Below are 24,652 nucleotides of genomic sequence, written 5' to 3'. Positions count from 1 at the left end.
TTCTCCACCTGAAGTAGAAAATCAAAACCTCGATAGAGATTTAGGAGAACTCCTACTATCTCCACCATCTTTCCATTTAGACGAAGTTCTTTCCGACACAGAAGATCAAATCAATATTCCACCTTCAAACATACAAATAGGAGAAGAATCACCCTTACCTGTCCCTGAAAACTTACCTGATATAGATTTAACTGCACAAGAAAATGTAGGCTTACCAATAGAAAACCCTGTTAGATCACCATCTATAGAAAACCCTGTTAGATCACCATCTCAAGATCTCATCGGTTCACCAGATCCTGAACCTATCGACCTTAGTCCAAATGCTGATGATTATTCCACATTTCTAAAAACTGCTTCTGATAAAAATAAAAGTTTTGATACACAAATTATAGAACATAATGAAAGTCTCATGAAATCTTCTAAAAAGGTAATAGTTATACCTACGTCATTAGATCTAGACGAATCAAACCCCTACATAGAAGAAATATTGGGCAATGTAGAGAATTCCGAGGAAATTGTACAAGCAGAAAAACAATTACATTCGTATTATGCAATAGAATTAAACAATAAATCTTATTTTCTTCTTTTTACAAAGGTTCATCATTTTGACGAATCACCTTATTCTGAATTATTTAATACTCTGAAACATCTAAGAAATAGATTATTAATATTTGGAAATGTAGATGAGATAGGTATTACAGATTTTAAGAACCCTTTCGATAAACATTCTTTCACTAAATTATACAACATTCTTCTATATCTTTTCCATAATACTGGTATCAAAGTTCACATATACCATAATAATATAATATACCCTTCTCCTACCGAAATAAAGAAAATATTAAGAGAACACCATGATATTCCTGTCGCTGGACATCTCGGTTCAGTTAGGATGTACAATAGAATTAAGGATCTTTACTATTGGAAAGGTATGCGTAAGGATGTCGAAACTTATGTAAAGGCATGCAGATCTTGCCAAGAAAATAAAGCATTGCGAAAAACAAATAGAGCTCCTATGCAGATTACCAGCACGTCCACTGCACCCTGGCAACGTCTTAGTCTAGACATTGTTGGTCCACTCCCCGAGTCAGGCACTGCGAAATTGAAATATATTCTCACTCTTCAAGATGATCTGACCAAATTTTCAGTAGCCTATCCTATCCGAAGCACAACTGCAGAAGAAACAAGTGATTGTCTTCTTCATTTCATTTCTATGTTTGGTATACCAAAAATGATCCTAACAGATCAAGGCACAAATTTCACCTCAGACCTATTTAAGAAGACTTGTGAATTTTTAAAAATAAAACAACTTTGGTCGTCACCATACCATCCCCAAACTCAAGGAGCATTAGAAAGGAGCCATTCCACTTTAAAAGAATATCTGAAATCATTTGTAAACAATGAACAGACAGATTGGCCCCGGTATGTCTATACTGCCATGCTAGCGTATAACACTTCTGTGCATTGCACAACGCATTATACGCCGTTTGAATTATTATACGGCCATAAACCATTTATTCCAAATTCTATTTACGATGAGTCGTCAGGAGCAACGTATCCTGAGTATGTAAAAATGTTACAAAACCGACTCCGATTTTCCTTAGAAAAAGCCACACAGAACATTCGAAATTCGAAAACTATTTCAAAAAACTATTATGATTCTCGTAGTAAACCGAGGCAATATAAAATTGGCGATTATGTTTATTTAAAGAACCATTTAAGATTACGAAAGGCCTTATCTCCACTTTGGAAAGGTCCCTATAAGGTCGTTAAAATTTTAGGCAATAATACATTATCTTTATTAATTAACAGGCGTCATGTGACACACCATTATGACCAAATAAAATTAGCAAACACAACTAACACCCAAAATTAAAAACACTAGGGTTACATTAATTATTAATTATTATTAAGGTTAATTTTTTTTACTATTATTACATTACTTTTTACTATTATAACATTACTTTTTACTATTATTATTATAAGTTAATTTTAATTTTATCGTTAAAACATTTATTAAGTAAGCTTAGTAAACATATAAAACTAACATACTACACTATTTTCAGTGTTACTGCCCATCACGAGGACTTCATCCAACGAATTTCCGCAAGTCCGGGTATTTACTTCGATAACATAGGAAATGTAAAAATTAATAAGGGTCATCTTAACGTTATTATTCCATTAGATATATCTTATATTAAGCCTCATATTGAAATTATCAACTCTGTACTAAATTATGTAAAAGACACTTGTGAGAAAACCCCAGTTAGCCCTGAATGTTATGATATTTTTGAACCTTTAACACTTCGCTATAATGACATCGTAAAACAATTTTCTGCTATTTCTCATTTAACTAATAACAAAAACAAACGTAGTGCTTGGTTTTCTGGTATAGGTTCTGTAATAAAACATATTTTTGGAAATTTAGACGAAAACGATGGTATTATCTTTAACCAAGCTATTGAATCTATATTAAACAATGAAAAGAAACTATCATCATTAATTACAGAAAATATTTTAGTGACAAATTCTATAATAAACCGTTTTAATGAAACCGTACTCAAAATTCAGTCAAACGAATTAAAATTAAATGATGCAATAAATAAATTTTTTGCAACTGTAAAAAATTTGACCATTTTCAATGACAGAATACAATTACAGTTAAATATTAATGATATATTTAGTTGTTTAGACATATCTTTGATGACACTGTCATTCCAACTAGATGATATAATTAATGCCATTATGTTTAGCAGCTTAAATAAACTGCACCCTGCAGTCATCACCCCTACACAACTACAAAGTGAACTTGTTGATAGCATCCAACACTTACCACAGGATCTAGAATTACCAGTTCCTCTTGAAATAAATTTGATGCATACTATTATCGAGATATCTAAAGTGTTTTCATATGTCATAAATTCTAGGATAATATTCGTTTTAGAAATTCCATTAATTTCGAATAAATTGTATACACTTTATCATACTATACCATTGCCAACACCCCATAATATAGAAAAGCCTGAATCATTCAGTTTAATTATTCCAAATAGTAAATACATTGCTATTACTATAGATAAAAACTATTATTTTAATCTGGATAGTTTAAATGATTGTATAAAAATTAATGATAAGCATTTTACATGTGAAATCTCAAATGTATATGCTTCTGATGCTAAACCTATTTGTGAAAGCGAATTATTGTCAAAAATTATTAAGAAAATGCCTGATCAATGTACAACTAAATTTATTTATGGAAAGGTAAATATATGGTATAAATTAAAATATAATGACTGGATATTTGTTCAATCAGAAAACAGTAAAATAATTATTGAATGTTCAAAGCAGAAATTAAATGAAATTGTAATATTTGGAACAGGTATACTAACTCTACCAGAATCCTGCATTGGCTACAACAGGAATACTATTCTAACAAGTAAGGTGAATAAAAATATCACCATACCGTTAATTATTCCCGACTTCAATATCATCAATGATTCATGTTGTAATCAAGCCAAATTAAACATTGTAAAAGGAGATGCGTCCCCTATTGCATTAGAAAGAATAAATTTAGAAGACTTAAAATTTCAGAAAGATACTTTAAATAAAAACCTCTTAGATACAAAATTGGACGAAATCCCACACATTATAAAATATGGGACACATTATTCTTATATAACAATAACTATGTTAATAATTTTAATTATATTAATATTATATTATAGCACTAAAGTAATATATTACATTAAGAACAAAAATATTAATCGGAATATGAATGTTGTAACAAAATTAGATAAAATTAATACAAACGACGAACATGAAATCGAACCAGATGACTCTTACCCTAAGGTTAAAATTAATATTTAAATTTGAGATTTTAATATAAACTTCGTTTCCAAAATTCCCGAAGTTTATACAAAAGGGGGAGGTGTTATACCTAACCATAGTACCCCATGTTAATAAGTAAGCAATAAATAAGCTATTGTATCATAATTATTGGTATTTAAAGCTACCGGGCTTAGATACCCATTCAGTCGTTACTTAGCCGCGGAACTCAATAGACACATTGTCTTAATTAACTAATTAATATTACAGTATAAATGTGTATTTTATTTTGTAGCAATTAAATATCTTTTTTTTAAAAAGGGGCTTTCAATTAACCCCATAACAGTGCGAACAATATTCAGACTTATTTACTTGTATATTGTTTTTTTTTTACATATATTATAATGTAGTATGATTTATTATCCAAAGAAAATTGTATAAGTACTTTGGTAATCATAATAATAAAGTTATGGATTAATTAGCTAATTAGCTTATTAAAGTCTAGTTTATGTTAACACGATAGATAATTTAGTATAGAGAAAACATGTATTCAGAATAATAATAATTAATGTATTAAATTGATGTAAAAGCGATGGGACTCGCTTAAGGTAGGATGGCCGAGCTGTTAGGTTCTGTTAAAGATGGCCACAAATCCCATAGTCGATACTCCGTAAATTTGGAAGCAGATAAATTAATTAAGCTATTCTCTTTCAACTATTTAAATGTGATTTGTTAGATTTTTAGACGTAAGTTTACTGTAATCAGCCAATAGCGTCGACGCAGAGAAACATTGACCAATCAGAGCAGAGAGAGTGACGTAGTGGGTCGATGAGTTGGAGGGAAAGGATATATGGTACAGAGAGGACAAAAGAGAGATCGGTGTGAGGAAAAAGTCAATAATTATATGTAAAAGTGCATAAATACCCATGTATTATCATTGATTATTCTTATGTATTATAAATACAATAGATTATATGCGATAATTCTGGTGAAAAAGGCAGTTGTGTTTTTATTCCCGCTGACTCGGCTTATAGAACGAACCTAGTTTGTTTGGAGTTTTCAACTCCGACGTAAAAATGTGTTATAAATTTGACGTACCTTTCTATAGCGTTGTATTTGTAGAGCTTTTGGCCAAACGGACTAGTTATGATGGTAATTTATATTATAAAAAGAAGTTTCGATAAACTAATCCGATATAAGCTGCATGAATTTATAAAATATAACATTCTAGCTAAAAACTTGAGGTTTCTAATTTAATTAAATTAGATTTTTAATTATTTATTAATATCATTACTGACTATTACTCCACGCCACGAAACAAGTCTTAATGGTGCTATTGTCATTTGGTAATGACGGCTTTATTGCCATTTGTGTAAGGCGCTGTCAATTTTAGTTCAGGTTTTAGCCGTGGGACTTCTTTCGTGGCGCGGAATCTAATCTAAGCACTGAAAAGCAGGAGCCTAAACTGAAAGCATTAAATGTTAGAAGGTGTGCAACAAGACAACATTGTCTCTAATAGTCCTAGCTTGGTAATGCGTTGACCGTAAATGTGCTACACTGAGTGCTACGTGCTACGCCGTAGCACCGTAGACAGGTAGTTACGAATCACAATTATGTATTTACGTGCTTCCATTTTCGTTCTCAGTACAGAAATTCTAGCGGATACTAGCTTCATATCCCCTCTTTTTTTTTAGTTAAAATAGGCTGATATTACAGAAATTCTTTTTATTAGCGTATAATATAATATTTGCAATGAATATAATATGGTAGATGATAGAAAATATGGTACAGTCTTGATATCATCTAAATTTTTTTTTAAAGCATTTTTTTTTAAATGCTTGTATATATTTACAGTTTATCATAATATTTTCGTAAGTGTTATTGAAATTTGAAAAAAAGATATGAGTCGAATTGAGAACCTCTGCCTTTTTTTTAAAGTTGGTTAAAAATACAAAATTGTAATAAAAACAGTGAAATAAATGAATGAAATAAAATATTCATTGATAATGATAGAACAAAAATAATGCTAAATTCTGTGAAATAAATGAATGAAATAAAATATTCATTGATACTACCAGATTAAACTTACGATGAACAATAAAAAAATAATAAATGGTTTATCACTTTTAACTAAATATTTTAAAAGATTTTAAAGCATTTTTAATAAAATGTTTAATACCGTAAACTCATCCAAAGATCTCAAGTTTAATTGTCGTACATAATTAATTATATTTGTTCTTTAATATGTACAGGTTGTCTACAGTCGTTGAAATTACAAGAAACGAACTTTTAACTTTTTAACTCGTTACAAAGTTTTTACTAGTCTCCGAGGATTCCCTTAAAACGTGAGTAACAGACTAAAATATTTTGCATCTCTACATTATTATATGACAAAGTGGTCCGTTGCGACTGTCTATTTGCGATAAACTCAAAAACTAGTGAACGGATATTGATGCAAGTTTCACTAATATATCATTTAGAAATCTCGATAAGTGTACAAGTTTTTATAATAATGGCACACTTCAGTTCCATACATTTTTTTTTTCAATCTAGATAAAAAACAAAAAAAAAGTGTCAACTAGCCTATTCGTGAAAAACTGAATTTCACGCGGACGAAGTCGTGGGTGTACTCTAGTATATCATATGACAAACCACCAATCACAATTATCTTTTCGTTAACTCACCAAGCCTGTGGTACTCCATGTGCTCAGACTTCATATCAGGGACCATCTCTTTACTTGTCTCTTCTGTAGATCAATAAAATGAAAATAAAGATGATATACCAGAATAAAATTACCAAACAAAAAAAAAATCGGACAATTAAGCATATACGATAAATTTGCTGTAGCAAAATATATGTAGCTAAAGAACGAGTATATTTATGATTTATTTAGAATTTTGGAAGAAAATAATAAGCTATTTTACCAAGAAACCACGCATACAAATACAAATAGTATTGTTATTAGAAGTCTATAGGTCACCCATATGGGCCCTGAAGTAAATACTCATTAATATTTATAGCTGAGCCTATAATCAATATTGTATAATGTATATATACAGTAATTGTTTTAGATGAATCAAAAAAATAAACGCGACTTTTCTCTTTAATATATCGCTTCAAGAGTTTCATTGGAGGTTTCATATATGGATACTGTCGGATTTGTAGTTTCAGATATAGATAGAGGTCTCTACTGGCTTAAATTACCGAATTAAGTGTAATAGCGACTTGGCTTAGATAGATAATCCACATCCCTGGCAGTTTGCTTAAAAACCTGTAAAAAAAAAACGAATGCCTATGCCCCATATATAGCTACTAAGGTATTACTAAACGGCGATGAAATTGTTTGTTTGGAGAAAAAATATTGGAAAATTCCGTCGACAATAAAAGATAAGGCGGGCTATTTCTGTCTCTGAACAATTGTTTAATATCGTCTTTCTATCCGTCCATTTACATGGTCGATTTAAGCACAGAACTGCTGATTTATTATATTTATTTTATTTATATTTTAACGGCCTCCATGGCGCAGTGGTATGCGCGGTGGATTTACAAAACAGAGGTCCTGGGTCCCCGGCTGGATTTTCTTAATTGGTCCAAGTCTGGCTTGTGGGAGGCTTCGGCCGTTGCTAGTTGCCACCCTACCGGCAAAGACGTACCGCCAAGCGATTTAGTGTTCTGGTACAATGTCGTGTAGAAGCCGAAAGGTGTGTGGATTTTCATCCTCCTCCTAACAAGTTAGCCCGCTTCCATCTTGGACTGCATCATCACTTACCACCAGGTGAGATTGTAGTCAAGGGCTAACTTGTAAGGAATTAAAAAAAATATATTGTGTACCTAGGTACTAGGTAACCTTTAAATAAATAAATCTAATAAAGGGAAACTATACCAAGAACTGTTTTCATAAATTTAATTTGTATCTAATTTTGAGCAGCTTTTTCTATAAAAAATATTATGTGTACAGATGTAATCTTGCTTCTTCTAAAAAATATCAACTAATATAATTTTTTTAAGGATAGCCGTGATAGCCCAGTAGAGCCGTGATAGCCCAGTGGATATGACCTCTGCCTCCGATTCCGGAGGCTGTGGGTTCGAATCCGGTACGGGGCATGTACCTCCAACTTTTCAGTTGTGTGCATTTTAAGAAATTAAATATCACGTGTCTCAAACGGTAAAGGAAAAACATCATGAGGAAACCTGCATACCAGAGAATTTACTTCATTCTCTACGTACGTGAAGTCTGCCTATCCACATTGGGCCAGCGTAGTGGACTAAGGCCTAACCCCTCTCATTCTGAGAGGAGACTCGAGTTCAGCAGTGAGCCGAATATGGGTTGATGATGATGAAGTAGCTTTTATTAACATTAATTCCCAAAGAGTCTCGTAAGAGAAGTATGTACGACGAGTAGTACCAGTTTTCCACGACCACGACCAACCTCTTTTCAGTAGATTAGTACCTGCTAAGAAATTGAGCTGTCGAGACTTAAGAACCTCGCCGAGTAAATAGTTATCGAGAGGTTTAAGATCAAAAGGCTATTTATGAACAAGTTGGATTACTTTCTGAAGTTGAAAATATCCCGTCGGGACGGTAGGAAACTGTTGAGCTTAATCAACATTCAGCTGTAAGATGTATAGTTAAAAACTTTTGATTGCATGTACCAATCAAACGCAGTGCTGTATATAATTTTACTAGTAGACGCCACGCGGTTTCATCCGCGTAGTTCCTGTGCCCGTAGGAATATGGGGATAATATATTGCCTATAGCCTTCCTCGATAAATGGGCTATTTAACACTGAAAGAATTTATCAAATCGGACCAGTAGTTCCAGCAATTAGCGCGTTCAATCAAACAAACATACAAACTCTTCAGCTTTATAATATTAGTATATTAGTGTAAAAGTATAGATAAACTTAATCTGTACCGCTGTTAATTTATACTATTATACCTATTAATTAATAAAATAATTAATAATACCTATTAATTAATTAATAAATATATTACTAAATTATTATTATAAAGAGGTAAAGTTTGTGGTGCTGTAGGGGGTAATTTCTGGATCTACTGAATCGATTTTGAAAATTCTTCTACCACTAGAAAGCCACGTTATTTGTGAATGTTATTTTATCTCACGAGAAGAGAAAGCGCGGCGTCGGCTAGTAAAATTATATGTAGAATTATATAGCTTTAGATTAGCTTAATACAGTGGCACCATCTGATGATCTATAGCTTGGCAATTTCGTTCGTAACACTCCCAGTGGTTGGCGCGGGCCGAGGGGCGTGATGAATAAAAAACCCACGACTTATGCACCTCACTTCCCCGTACACACCGATTCCCCGACGATTTCACACCCACGCAGTCTTTCCTCCTGTCGCCCGCATATCATGGGAGTAGCTACGGCCGAAGCCTCCCACCAGCTAGACCTGGACCAATTAAGAAAATCGGCCCACCCGGGGATCGAACCCAGAACCTCCGTCTTGTAAATCCACCGCGCATACCGCTGTGCCACTATGGTATTGGTCTGGTGCATTTAATTTATAGTTTACAAGAAAAATGTAAACTTTAAATTAAATTCACCAACATACGCTCTAAATAATATACTCGTACCTAATTTGAGATAGAAAACGTATACTGGACGAAGAACTACAGACAGATATAGATCGATAGAACCTAACAAACGTAATCTTATAAAGAAGACACTCCATTTCTAAATGCGTCGGGCAATAAGCTTCAGTGCTTTCAAGAGCTTTTTAAGTGTAACAGTAAGTAGTAACAACCTGTTAATGTGGCCTTTGTGAGGCGAGGACCTCCCTCGATTCCTTTTTCGTTTGAAATGGAGGAATGTGCCTCTTGATCTGAGCTATACTGCTCTCCTGTGGCTTAATGTGTTAGGCTCACTTACGTTACGAGATTTTCTATAGCGTTCTCTTGTTTGAGCTAGATTTTGATAGAATATTTTCATAATTACTAATCAGGTTAATAGCTTTCTTGTATAACGTCGAGTAGAGTATGTTACAATATTCTACTCCAGGTTATCGTTATCGACCCATATTCGACTCACTTCTGAGCTCGAGCCTCCTCTTTGAATGAGACGGGTTAGGCCAATAGTCCACCACGCTGGCCCAATACGGATTGGCAGACTTCACACACGCAGAGAATAAAGAAAATTATCTGGTATGCAGGTTTCTTCACGATGTTTTCCTTCACAGTTTGAGACACGTGATATTTAATTACTTAAAATGCACACAACTGAAAAGTTGGAAATACATGCCCCGGACCGGATTCGAACCCACACCCTCCGGAATCGGAGGCAGATGTCATATCCACTGGGCTATCACGGCTCCTCCAGGTTATATATACTCGTAATTATGTATATTTTTTTTTATCTACAAGTTAGCCCTTGACTACATTCTCACCTAATGGTAAGTGATCTTCTCTAGATGGAAGCGGGCTAACTTGTTAGAAGTAGGATGAAATCCACACCCCTTTCGGTTTCAACACGACATCGTACCTACCGGAACGCTAAATCGTTTTTCGGTACGTCTTTGCCGGTAAGGTGGTAACTAGCCACAGCCGAAGCCTCCCATAAGCCAGACCTTGACTAATTAAGAAGACCTAAATCGGCCCAGCTGGGGATCATACCCAGGACCTTCGTCTTGTAAAACTGATGTAGATTTCATTTTTACTTTACTTATTTTGTTTGATATGTTGTAAGGCATGTTATAAGGTAACTGGTTCACTATGTATACTATTTTTTTAAATAAAACTCGAGAGCACTTTTTATGATGTGTTTTTAATCGCCATCTAGAGGAGAGAAAGAGAGACCAAGTGTTTGCGAGAACGAGACAGCCAATGCGTCGTTCGGAAACAGATAAAACATATTATTATAATTCAGTTCTGAAATACTGAACAAAATCCATCGTGCATACTACTGCGCCACGGAGGCCAAAAATATGCCAAAAGTATATTTTTTTATACATAAGATTCTGATAAATATTTCAAACTAAATGGACCACGTGACAGTAATTGAAGCCATTGATGATAGTAAACATCTTGCCAGTTCGCAGAATTCTTATAAACCTACTCTTTGAATTCCAGATCATGTTATTCCAAATTGGTTTAGGTCGCGTTGACACGTTTCTCGTACCAAGTTTAACTAAGGAATCTATTTGTATTTGACGGCGAATACGTTAGTCTACTTATATATTTATTTATAAAGAGCCACTTACCCATTTTTAAATTCTCCAACTCCTCGACTGGCACATCCTAAAACAAACGAAAGGCTATTATGGATTTATTTCTATTAACTATGCATATAACTCTGCTACTGGACTCTTTAATTGATCTAGCGGTTGCCAAAGTGATTTCGGATTATGAAAGGCACGGGTTAGAGTCCTGTCTCCGCCTATGAGTACTGACCTTTTTTTTACCCAAAAAGTTCTCAAGACAAATTCTCAGCCCAGGTAAGTTAGTGGTATTATACCCCCGTTCTTCGGAGAGCATGTCAAACTTTCAGTTCCTGTCATTATAATTAACATCCAATAGCGGTCGTTAGAACTGAATCAAACAGCCCGCCAACCCAATTAGAGCAGCAGAAGGTGGGTCTCTGCTCCATATCCGCTCTCCTAAAACTTTGTTAAAATACGCTGGGAATGATGATGCATAGAACACTACAATTTTCTTCCTCTACAATGTCAGGCTCTAATAAATTAAGGAATTAACCAATCCTAATTTGGCTCTATGACTTCGACTCTAGCTAGTGACTGTCTGCAAAGACGTACTATAAAATATTTTAATAAACTAATTTAAAATTATAATTTTTATGGGAATTATCAGTATAATAAATTAAACTGATAATAACTGATTGCGCCAGTTTGTATCAGATAAAATAGTAGTTAAACATTCACTTATTGAATAAAAAATAAATTAAAAGAAAATATCTAATTTAATATATTTTTTCATAAAAATACCTATTGTAAAAAGTATAATAAAGTACCTATAGAATAACAGTTTCCGTGGATGCAGGTACTAAAAATAACTCGATTAACCCTATTTCCAAAAACGCAGACTCATCGCCTTGAATACCTATTGAAATTTAAACATTGTGGTACGGAAATGACCTACTTTTCTCAAATTGACCGACCAAGCATCAATCATCAATGAATGTAGAAAGTGGAAGGTTATATTACGAGTATAATCACTGAAGAGCAATTCTTTAATCTGCATAACAAAACACAAACACAGATAAATACTCAAATAACTATGTAAACTTTTGTTTGGTATCTTTTGTGTATGATGCAATAATTAAGTTCTACAATCTACGGTAGGAAGCTCAAAACCTCTGACTTAGCAAGTATGAAAACTCGAGTATTGAAGAGTTTCGATAACAATTTGAAAGTGCCTACTAGACCGATTGTTATCTTACTATGCTCTCAATAAGAGTGCTTCTAGTTCTAGATATATGGAGGAGCTTTTAGTTTCTGTTCACCATCAACGTTAAGGTAGCCCTCGACTACTATCTCATCTGATATTATAACTAACATAACAATGTAGTGAAGATGAAAGCGATCTTGGTAGGAATTGTTATACGAATTTTTTTTATTTTGTACAAGTTAGCCCTTGACTACAATCTCACCTGATGGTAAGTTATGATGCAATCTAAGATGGAAGTGGGCTAACTAATGGTTGAGTAACTGTAACCTCATGTAACTGGAAGTAGCACCTTAAATATACCTTTAACTATAGATAGTAGCGTGCACTTCATAAATACAAAAATACACTGCCTTCCCTTCAGACTCCGTGGAGAAGGTTTATTCCATTTTGTAATTTTTTTACGTTTAATACATAACCTGATTGAAAATTTTATGCACGCCACTGCCAATAAACAGATGCATAGCAATGCTGGTTGATAGCAGATATACCTATAAGCATAGCAGTATCACGACTAATAATAATACTAATAGGTCGGTAAAAGGGTAGTAATATGTACTAATTCAATGAAAATTGTACCGTCTTTGCATCAAGAAAATGGCATCCTTTTGTTGTCGATGTTCAGTTAACCCGCACGAAACGTTTTGCCTCAACGTTTCTAATAAGAACTGCTAAGACGTGGAATGCCCTTCCTGACACGTACAATTTAAGCACCTTCAAGGCAAGAGTGAATATGCACTTCTAGGCAAACGCGCCTCATCTTTGCCTTCCATCAGTCATCAGGCATGATTGTAGTCAGGCGCAAGCCTCATAAAAAAAAAGAAAACGTGAAAGGTCAACGTATCCACCTTTACCACATATGTATTCTGTGCCTTTACCATCTAAAATGATTTTAGTCGTATAACAAACTGTTTATAGCTTCTTCTCGTTGAGTTTATTATGGACAGCATCTCGTAGCGTGTGACTTCAAAGTAAGCAATCTAAGCCATAAATATTATTTGCATAATTTGAGACAACGTTGCTGTTTAGAATACTAAGCACCCGCGTTAACATTGGTGCCTCGTGTTTTATTTTTAGCGTTAAAAATATAAATGTTAATCTTTCGAATATAAAAGCTTTCACTCAGTGTCCTGTACCAAAATGTTTTTGGGGCCCAAATGAAGGAAAAAGATTTCTTACTAAAACAAAAATGCGTGCTTTAAATAAACATGACAGTGACTCAACCTATGTAGGAAATTTCTAACTTTTGAGTGCACGCTTAACCCGGGAAAATTTTTGACTTTTGTAATTTCTGAAATGTAAACTCAGCTCGTTTTTTTTTCGGGAAGCATCAAATTAAGTGAGTTTGTGGATTACATTTAAATAATTTTTGCTTTCACGCGTATGGAGCCTCTGTAGTCTTGGTAGCTTTGATTGATACCGCGGTAGCTACGCCCCAGATTTCACTTAAAAATTGCAGCTTTAAGCTAAAAAATAAATATTTCATAATAACTTGATCTTTCCATGAGTAATAAATGTTATCAAAAACTAAAGTAAAATCAAATGTTATCAAAACTCGATGCATGGTTCGAAACGTAACCGGAGAGTCAGTACAAAGCTTTTGTTTTATTATTTTTAAAGGAAAGAAAGGAGTTTCATTTGTAACACCTATGGGCACTATGAGCTTAACTTGCCCGTATCACGTATAAAATAATAATAAAGAATAATAATAATAAGGAAGAGTATCGGTGAGAGATGACAAGTAAAATATTGAAAAAAAAATAACAAGGCGTGCATGTCATACTCACAGGCTTCAGTTCGCCGTTCTCTCGATCTGAAACAATAAATAATTTTGTTAAATATAATTTTTCAAAACTAAATTTACGGTTTGAAAATTGTTTTAACGTGCGCATTTTTCTTTAGTATCACCTAGATGCTAAACAAAACATAAAGTGAAAATCAAAAAAAAAATATATATACCTATAAGGATCTCATTAAAATCCCTAAACAATTTAAGTAATTTTTTTCCATTTGTGAGTGCAAGCAAAACAACGTACTCGATTCCCGACTTTAATAAACACGAGGTATTTATCAATCTAATGATGCATAATATTTAGGTCGCCTTTTGTATTATGTTTACTTCGTTTTAAGAATATTATTGTAATGATAACAGAACAAGATATATGAGTACAAAAGCATCTTGCCCAGGGAAATACCTACTTCAGTTTAGAGTTAATTTAGAACAAAAAATTCTAAAATCAAACCTGAGACTTTCATTTCAAAGGGCGACACAGGGTGTGATATTTCTTGCCCTGAATTACAATAATAAATTCTAATTTGGCAAGCCCTCTGAAGTAGAGCCTCGGTATAATTGATATTAATAAATTAGTTATTATATTAGCAAAAAATGTTATAGAAAACTTTTATAATTATTTTCACAATTTATAAATCTCCTCTGGAGGATAAATGGCCTACAAACAGTTGACTAAGATAACAATTAAGTTATGCATACTAATTTTTAAGAGGGCGGCTGAAGTATACGAAACAAGGAAGTCGCCTAAGTTTGCGTAAACATTGCTACATAGGAACAACTCAGCAAATTAGCGTAGTTATACAGGACAAAAGCTTTTAATAGACTTCTCAGGGTTTCGACAGTCACGTTTGTTTTGTGTAAAATAATTACACCGAACGGTACAGTGATGCTGACCTCGGAACGGTTATTTCGCCATCTCCATACAAATAACGCAATTTAATTCTCTCGTTTTTAAAGCAAAAAATAGTTACTACATTTAAAAGTATTCCAGGCGCCTGTTTTTTCTAATTACGACAAATTATAAGGTGGAAAGTGAGAAAGAGGATATTTTTTTCGTAATTTAGTTCTAACAAGAGAGAGCTAGACAACGTTAACGTTCGTTTCTTACAAATTTCGCCAGAACCATGGATTTTACCGGGATGTAAATTAAGTAGCCTATTTTCTGCTCATGTTTAGTTATATCCGTGCCAAATTTCATCCTAATCGACTTAACTTGAAATCGGAAAAATCGGATGAAATTTGGCACGGATATAATTAAACATGAGCAGAAAATATGCTACTTAATTTACATCCCGGTAAAATCCATGGTTCTGGCGAAATTTGTAAGAAACGAACGTTGTCTAGCTCTCTCTTGTTAGAACTAAATTACGAAAAAAATATTCCTCTTTCTCACTTTCAACCTTAGAATTTGTCGTAATTAGAAAAAACAGGCGCCTGGAATACTTTCAAATGTAGTAATTATTTTTTGGTTTAGCTGTGAAAAGGTAAGTAACAAATAAACAGACATACATACTTGCTTCCACATTTATGTGTCCCGAGCTGTCCTTAAAAATCCCTAATACATCAATTCTCATGCAGTTCATGTCAAAAAATATTCTGAATATCAAAAAGAGCTTTCAAAGAGAATCTTGCGCTAAATTTAAAACGTTTTTAGCACTTGAGAGTCAAAGGTTCTTTCAGCATTAGACGACTTTTGACTACATCTATGCTCCACCGCATTATGGTGGACGTCGTCTTAGTAACTTTACGAGTACGATTTTTCTTACTGATGTTATATTCTGTGTTGTATTGAAGTCGATTTTTTATAATTAAATACAATTACGTACAAACCAGATGGATAAATATCGCCAATACATATAAACAGAGTAACATAAGGAATGCGTCCAACAACGTTCTGCCCATGCCCGTCAAAAGTATAATTTCACAGTACACCGGCAACCATTTCTTTCAGATCGAAACACGGCAGCAGAAATAAATATGACTTTCGGGGATACTTCAGGGGATAATTCCCCTGAAAAGCTCTTCACAAAAAGCTTTATTACAACTATTATTATTAAAACTATTCAATTTGTTTATAGAAATTGGAATATGTTGCACTTGCCCAGTGAAACATATTCCCCAACTGCTAAATCTTCAACTAAATTGCTTGCACTAAAATCCGAATGTGTACAGCTTTCAAACGGGGAATTAAGCTTCCGAAAAGCGACCGAATCGTCGATGCTTGTATCTTAAATACTATGGCTCTAATACCTACTGAAAACTGCTTTTGAGACAGAGAGATTTAATGAAATGTAAACTTTTAAATATACATAATATGTATATGTAAATATACATAGTATGTATGTAAATTTCACAGATTTTAGAAACAGTGCAGTCAATTCGCATACCATTCTCTATTATGAGAAAGTTTTGCTTTTCAAGTTTATTTACGTGTATATTTCGTACTGAAAACATGATTTTGTACGAAACAAACCTCATAGTTTATTACATATTTAATGTTAAACAAACTTACGTTTGCTAGCGTACTGGTTGTTCTATGAAAAATACGAATTTACAAAAAAATATACTGTGTTCAAATAAAAAATTGAGACCTATAGCGGAAGACACGCGTGGAAATATTTGCTTCACGCACATTCTGTATTTAGTAGACCGAGACTATTTTAATATTACCCACTAACCCAAATATATTTGGGTCAGTTAGATTGTACTTTACATAGTATGCGCAAAGCAATAACGATCGCCGAGTGTTGACACAGACGATCGTGTTTGGGCATCCCGTCTTCCGAGAGCCAAACTTTTACGACGCTGTCACACTCACATAACTACAATATGAGGTACCTTTTCGTATTAAACACACAACCTCTTCTCAACCTATATAGAATATGAGGGCAATCACTGTAAGTAGTTGGGTGATTTGTTTTATGATAGGATAACACAGCCATCTAATCATGAAAGTTGAGTTAGTGAACTGAAACAAATGTACCTATCAAAAATGGCTTTTTAAAATGACTTATACTAAAATACGATTTTAAATAATAAAAGACGACTCAAACCATATAAACATTGTTTTTGCAAATTACCAAATATATAGTCAAAAGCCCAAACAATTAACCTAACCTATTACAATATCTATACCTACCTACTTATAATAAATCTGTAGAGGTCAATTCTGTACATGAAATATATTTCTAATATAGCTCTGGGGGTGATTAGTGATCGATATACATGCCAAAAATGCAATCAGTAAAATTTTTGTCTGTCTGTCTGTATGTTCGTTATAGAAACAAAAACTACTCGACAGTATTTAACGAAACTTGGTACAATTATTCTTTATACTTCTGGGCAGGTTATAGTATAGTTTTCATCACGCTACGATCAATAGAAGCAGATCAGTGAAGGGAAACGTTGGGAAAACGGAAGAAGTTGCTCCAAGGGCTGGATTAAAGAGGTCTAAAAACGGGCGAAGTCGCGGGCGTCCGCTAGTAATTAATAACTCGTTCTAATGCGGATTGGGAGACTTCACACACGTAGAGAATTATGAAAATTCTCAGGTATGCAGGATTCCTCACAATATTTTTCCTTCACTGTATGAGACACGTGATATTTAATTTCGAAAAATGTACGTAACTTAAAAATTGGAAGTGCATGCCCCAGACAGGATTTGAACCTACGACCTCAGAATCAAAGGCATAGATCCACTGGGCTATCACGGCTCTTAACTTATTATATAGCCTAAAAAACATTTAGCAATGGTTACTTGTAAAAATCAGTGATAACAACCAAACAATAATATTATATCTAATAAAATTTCCTAATCGAATCAATTATAGTATTATTTACCAAAATATAAAATTAAACCCTTGTTTAAACGTCTATAAGATAGTGATTTTTATTTCTGCACATGAGTGCCAAATGTTTGCGTATGTAAAGCTATTGATAAAACTACATAACAACAAAAACAAGAACTTTCCAAACATTGATACTCTTAAGTACGGCCTCCGTGGCGCACTGGTATGCGCGGTGGATTTACTAAACGGAGGTCCTGAGTTTGATCCCCGGCTGGGCCGATTGATATTTTCTTAATTGGTCCAGTTCTGGCTGGTGGGAGGCTTCCGCCGTGGTTAGTTACCATCCTACCGACAAAGACGTACCGTCAAGCGATTTAGAGTTCCGGTACGATGTCCTGTAGAAACCGAAAAGGGGTGTGGATTTTCATCCTCCTCCTAACAAGTTTGCCCGCTTCCATCTTAGACTGCATCATCAATAACCATTAGGTGAGATTTTAGTCAAGGGCTTACTTGTAAAGAATAAAAAAAAAAGTACTTTGGGTTACACTTTGGATGCTGACGATCTTTGTCACAAATTGTTTATTATCTGGTAAATAAGTAGCAAGAAAAAAAAATCAAACATTTACATTTTTTGTCTGTCTGAGTATCTAGTATCCAACTTCAGAACGGCAGAATCTAGATCATAGATTTAAGAGTCAATACAGAGTACACCTAGATACAGATTGTCACAGATAGATGCAGTCTGGAATAGCAAATAGGCAACAAAATGTGTATTGAAATAAATAAGTAGGTAGATATGTAAACACATACGTGTTCCGTACCAAACCAAGGTCAATGTCAAAACGAATTGCGACGCACAAAATGGTCTCACAGGAATCGCGTAGGAGGGTTTTATTTCACCCTGCGAGCGGCCCGCCTTTGTACATTACGATTTATTATGTTTATATTATAGGTTCGCTTTGTCCTATGATTATATAATACATCTTGTAATAGCGATGCTCAGAGCACCTCTACGTGATCAAATCAGAAATCAGATCAGTCAAGTCAACGAGTCGCGAAGCTGAAGTGGCAATGGGTGGTGCATGTACTTCGATGAGCCGATGGACGTTTAGGTCATAAGGTGCTGGAGTGGCGACCCCCTACTAGGTGTACCAAGACCAAGCTGATTGTAGGGAGCCGCTGGATGCATGCGACTTAAGGCTGTGGTGTTTGAAAATGAGGTGACATGAGGCCGATGTCCAACGGTAGATATCCATTTGCTGATAATAATAATGATGATGATGACGATGATGATGATGATGATGATGATGATGATGATGATGATGATGATAATGATGTTAGCCATACATCAGCCAAGAGGTAGATAGCTACAGTTTTGTTCAAAATATTATTGTTATAAAATGTAAAGTAAATTTAAGACGAAGAAGGGTACATATTGCACACACTGTAACGAAGTTATGAAATCTCATGAAGAGCCAACTTACTAACTCTACGCGCCCTTACTTAACACTTACTTAAAACTACTTTTACCACTTACTTAGAACTAGTGCCCTTACTTAGAACTTACGACTAACTAACTCTATGATGAGAGTTAGTTAGTTGTCTGTTCTCTAGAAACCCTACACCTAAGTTAAAATTAGAGTTGGTCGGTTCGTTATTCAATTACCTACTCTAACGCTGAAGTACGGCGACGGCCTCCGTGGCGCAGTGGTATGCGCGGTGGATTTACAAAACGGAGGTCCTGGGTTCGATCCCCGGCTGGGCAGATTGAGATTTTCTTAATTTGTCCAGGTCTGGCTGGTGGGAGGCTTCGGCCGTGGCTAGTTACCACCCTACCGGCAAAGACGTACCGCCAAGCGATTTAGCGTTCCGGTACGATGCCGTGTAGAAACCGAAAGGGGTGTGGATTTTCATCCTCCTCCTAACAAGTTATCCCGCTTCCATCTTAGACTGCATCATCACTTACCATCAGGTGAGATTGTAGTCAAGGGCTAACTTGTAAAGAATAAAAAAAAAAAAAGTACTCGTAGCGACGTAGATTCCAGATTCAGGCAAAATATTATAATCACACACTAGAGGATGCCTATGACTTTTTGCGACGCACGAATTTGTACAATTCGAAATTTGCGGATACTAATCTTCCGTCCGTTCCAAATAAAACAAACCTACTACTTAAATAATAGAGCCATGATAGCCCAGTGGATAAGACCTCTGCCTTCTACTCCGGAAGGTGTGGGTTCGAATCCAGTCCGGGGCATGCACCTCCAACTTTTCTGTTATGTGCATTTTAAGAAATTAAATATCACGTGTCTCAAACGGTGAAGGAAAACGTCGTGAGGAAACCTGCATACCAGAGAATTTTCTTAATTCTCTGCGTGTGTGAAGTCTGCTAATCCTATTGGTATATGAGAGGGGTTATCTCATTCTGAAAGGAGACTCGAACGCAACAACAGTGAGCCGAATATGGTTCATAATAAATTATGATGTCTACTTAAATATTGAGTCAAATTTTAAAAAAAATATTTTAAAAATGACTAAGCCCTAAGTTTTGCTTGTTACGCTACCATGAACTACTACGCTATGTACTTTTCCAATCTCATTGTTAAGGGTAGGTACACAAAATAACATAGGGTAGGTATATTTCCTATTTTACAACGCACGGTTTTGGTTAAATAATAATTCGCATGTTATTCGGTAGGCACGTCACTCCACAATCCGTTACACGTGCTGACAACGGCACCGCCCACGCCCGTCGGCATGCTAATTGTATTGGACATTCTACCCGTTCGTCAGTCAATTCCACACGAAATACCAACACGAGCACTGTTTCAAAAGCATTCCAAATGCTTCACTGGTTTTGTGTTGATTTTATTTACGGAGTTACACATTTTCACCGCGTAACAAAATAATGTTAGAAGAGTAGCGATACGACGTCATCATGGAAGGGATAAGAAAATGGCAGTACAAGCCAACAAGTCTAATTTAAGTAGTGTACTTCATTCGAGACGATTTTTGTGTAGTGATAACAGTGTGAATTTCCCTCTGTTTAAGTAATCAGAAATCAAATTATTTGAAAACTATCCGACGCCCTGCTTCTATGACATAAACAAATAACTTGGCTCTCTAAGGGTAATAGAATTTTCAATCGGCTCAGTTGATCCAGACATCACCCCTACCATGTTTGTGGTATTGTAGGGACAATACCACAAACATTATCTATTTAAAATATTAAGTAGCTATATTAAATTTAATTTAATTTTTATTAAAAAAAGCCCAATTGCGTAAAAAGTAAATGGAAAATTGATATAATACACAATTTTAGTCAAACACCTGAAACTATTTCAATGTTGTTTTATGATGAAATAAATCAAGCCGTTTGGTTTAAGGTTTCAAAGAATAATGTATTAACAAATTCACTCAAAAATATAATCGTTCTTCGTCAGACGGATAATACAGATAAAACTAAAAGTCAAGTATGACTTGCAGTTAATACTGTATTTTTTTTAAATTGTAGGTACTGTTTCTCAGAGATTTATATAAATAAGTAAGCAGCTAAAGGTTGTAAGACGTTCTCCATGAATGTTACATTAACAACCTAGCGAATGCACTCTGAAAATTTCAAGCTGTAAAAGGATAATAAAGCTTTAGTAAGTGCCTCGTTGATCCATTACTTAGCTTATGTAGCTTTGAACCTGAGATTGACCAAATAAAATATTGAGCATGTTTTTATTCCAACTAATTTTCAGTAGTTACAAAGTTTGTGTTAGAAAGGTTGAGTTTGTTGTGGGCACTTCTCGGACGTGCGTTTGAAACCTTAATTTTTAGTTTTCGATAAATTATTATCACCATAATCTAATAATTGACTTCCCTCTACCTGACGTATCGAAAGTGCTTGTAAACTAAGGGTGGCCGCTCACTGACAATTTTTAGTTGGCCGACTTTTTAATTCTGCATGATCTAGTTGGACGATTTAGTTGGACAGATGTGCGGGCTGTCATACATCACTATACCTGTTCTATAATTTAACTAAGAGTTGGAAGTGAGCAGGCTCCAAGCCTAATTGAGAAAAATGAACTTTGACTTTGACTTTTGTGGTTTTGACTACGTTAAGCCGTCGGTCCCGGGCCTGTAGCCATGTGGCACGTAGATTCTACTAACACTAACGCTACGAAAATTAAAAAATGTATGGGAATGACATTCACTATCAACAGGCCACGTGAAAACTAACCTATAGCCATATATAACTAACCTATAGCTATATATGGGAATGAAAGATCCGATCCAAGTCGATCGGATCTTTCATTCCCACACATTTTGTTAGTTTTGAAAAATTCTTCCAGTGTTAGATAGCCCATTTATCGAGAAAGGCTATAGGTTATATATTATCACGCAAAAAGCAATAGGAGCGGAGCACCAATGAAGAATGTTTCAAATTGAGGGATTTTTCCTGTAGAGAGCTTACGCTGCATGCGCTGCGTAAACGGTTAAAGTTTTGCAAAAATCATGTATGACAGAATTGTTCCTCTTAAAAAGTTCTAAAAAAAAGTCCGCGACAGTTCCCGCGGGATTTGTGAAAAACTGAAATCCAGGCGGACGAAGTCGCGGGCGTCCGCTAGTTCCCTATATAAGAAAGGAGATCCCTGTGGTGGTTCCTAAGGAGAAAGCTTTACTAGCAAGCAAGGTAATGACTAACACATCTACTCCTAGCACAAACTTTTTGCTAAATTAAAATAAAAAGGGGAAAATACGATTAATAATGTTTAATGTTCTTTATAAAAAAGTCTGAATTTGATCAGCCGTTTTTATATGACTGAATAACAAACACCGAAATTCCAAATACACGTACAAACTTTAGCATTTTTAATACAATTAATTTTACTGAACTAACATGGCTATTATGAATGTTATATTTAAAATCTCAGTTGAAATACCCGTATAACCAACCCTCGTATGTTGACATTTCAACAAAAGGCACCGCGGTACGTACAAAATGTCGTGTAATGTAGAACTCGAGTAGGTCATTCAGCGGGATCCTCCCCTTTAAGTCTCCGCGAGTCTTTGTATTACAACAATTGATGTCGACTTTTATCACCCACGCAGAGGAGGATAGTTTTACACTAAAGCGCCTTCATACTAGCGTTTTTCTAACGTCGCGTGTAATACACAAATCGCTCTGTTTGTGTAGAGATTTTGAATTTGTTACGTTCCGTGCAAAAACGGAACCTGTATAAGGTCACATGCATGTCCGTCTGCCATAGTAATGTTTTATAGTATTAAGGTCGTCATACACGGGCAGCTCGATCAGTTAGCCAGTGATCTACATACATGGATCGCTCTTACATTCAGAGTCAGCAGCTTGATACTGTTTTATTTTTTTATATGCAATATAGGCCAGCGCTTGACTACAATTAAGACTGATGGTAAGCATTAATGCGGTCTAAGTTAGAGCGCGCTTACCTAGAAGATATTGCTTTGAAGGTGTTTAAATTATAAATGTCACGAAACACAAACGCCGGAAGGGCATTAGGGCACCAAACTGCCATTGGTAACTGCTCGAGGCAGTTGCAACTGCACGAGCGGTTTGCGTATGTATACTCGTACGTACGTAGAAGTCTGTAGTAAGCTGTGGCAGATTGAAGCAGTCGACAACTGCTTTAAGTTCGTGTATGCCCGGCCTAATTGACAACAAGGTGAATGAAAAATCATAACATCTCATTGAAGGGCACCCTCCCTAGAAACACATATAAACATCTGAATCGTAGACGACCTCCTGTGCGTATAGCTTCACCATCAACCATATCTTTGGGATCGACATCCGTATAAATACGAGTATCTCTTGGACGCTTGCGGTTTGGTTCCTCGTTTCTTATGCGCATTGCATGTAACATCAACAATGAACCTTCAAGTAAAGAACACAAGAGTGCAGAGGCGTCTTGACTTAAACAGGGAGTGTGTTGCACCCGGGTGATGGATTTGGGCGCCGGCTGTAAATATTTGTTAACATTTTTGTACGTATTCAACTTTGAATACGCGCTCACAAGTATTAGAGGGTGCAAGGGAATTGATTGAACCCAAGCGCTGCATATGCAAGAGTGCATAAGCATCTTAGAGGCAAGCACGTTTCACCATAAGCTGCTTCATCGCTTACCATGTGATTGCAGCCACGCGCTAGCGTGTCGTATCGTTTAAATAATTTCAGGGCAAGCTACTAAAATGAAAATTAAACAAATGTAATATATGAAAAAGTGATCTCGCGGTCTATCCAGCAGTAACTAACTGCGTTTAATTACCCCCCGGTGACGCCGCTGAGGCCCCATAAGAAGCCTACGGCACTTACACAATCAGAAAAAAAACTACGTTTAAAGTGCACATAACCAATTATATGCAACTTCATAGAACGTTTACGCGCGTTTATTCATTCATTATCAACCCATATTTGGCTCACTGCTGAGCACGACTCTCCTCTCAGAATGAGAGGGGTTAGGCCAAAAGTCTACCACGCTGGCCCAATGCGGATTGGCAGATACATGTAGAGAAGTAAGAGAATTCTCAGGTATGCAGGTTTCCTTACGATATTTTTCCATCACCGTTTGAGACACGCGATATTTAATTTCTTAAAATGCACATAACTGAAAAGTTGGAGGTGCATGCCTCGGATCACATTTGAATCTACGCCCTTCGGATCAGGGGCAAACGTCATAACCACTGTACTATCACGGATGATATACATTTGTCAAAATTTGCCTAACTGCAAACATAGTCACAAACTAGCCTAATATACAGTGTGACAAATATATAGATGAGAGTCGGTACAGAGTACCTAAG

At 35.2% G+C, this 24,652-nt stretch overlaps 2 protein-coding genes across 3 annotated transcripts in view; both read right to left on the bottom strand.

Moving 5' to 3' along the window:
- The window catches only part of LOC112047762 (MKI67 FHA domain-interacting nucleolar phosphoprotein-like), a 191,494-nt gene that overhangs the window by 34,282 nt on the left and 132,560 nt on the right, over nt 1-24,652 (bottom strand). The gene's annotated exons all lie outside the window — the stretch shown is intronic.
- The window catches only part of LOC112047791 (uncharacterized), an 85,907-nt gene that overhangs the window by 23,614 nt on the left and 37,641 nt on the right, over nt 1-24,652 (bottom strand). The window contains exons 3-5 of one of the 2 annotated variants that reach the window (XM_024085030.2): nt 14,035-14,060; nt 11,047-11,083; nt 6,510-6,572 (exon numbers count right to left, since the gene is read on the bottom strand). In XM_024085030.2, the coding sequence (XP_023940798.1) occupies nt 6,510-6,572; nt 11,047-11,083; nt 14,035-14,060 (126 nt within the window). The remainder of the gene's footprint in view (nt 1-6,509; nt 6,573-11,046; nt 11,084-14,034; nt 14,061-24,652) is intronic. The other variant, XM_024085031.2, reaches the window with a different exon arrangement.

Source organism: Bicyclus anynana, chromosome 12, assembly GCF_947172395.1.
Source record: "Bicyclus anynana chromosome 12, ilBicAnyn1.1, whole genome shotgun sequence".
NCBI lineage: Eukaryota > Metazoa > Arthropoda > Insecta > Lepidoptera > Nymphalidae > Bicyclus > Bicyclus anynana.
This window is presented reverse-complemented; position numbering and strand designations above follow the sequence as displayed.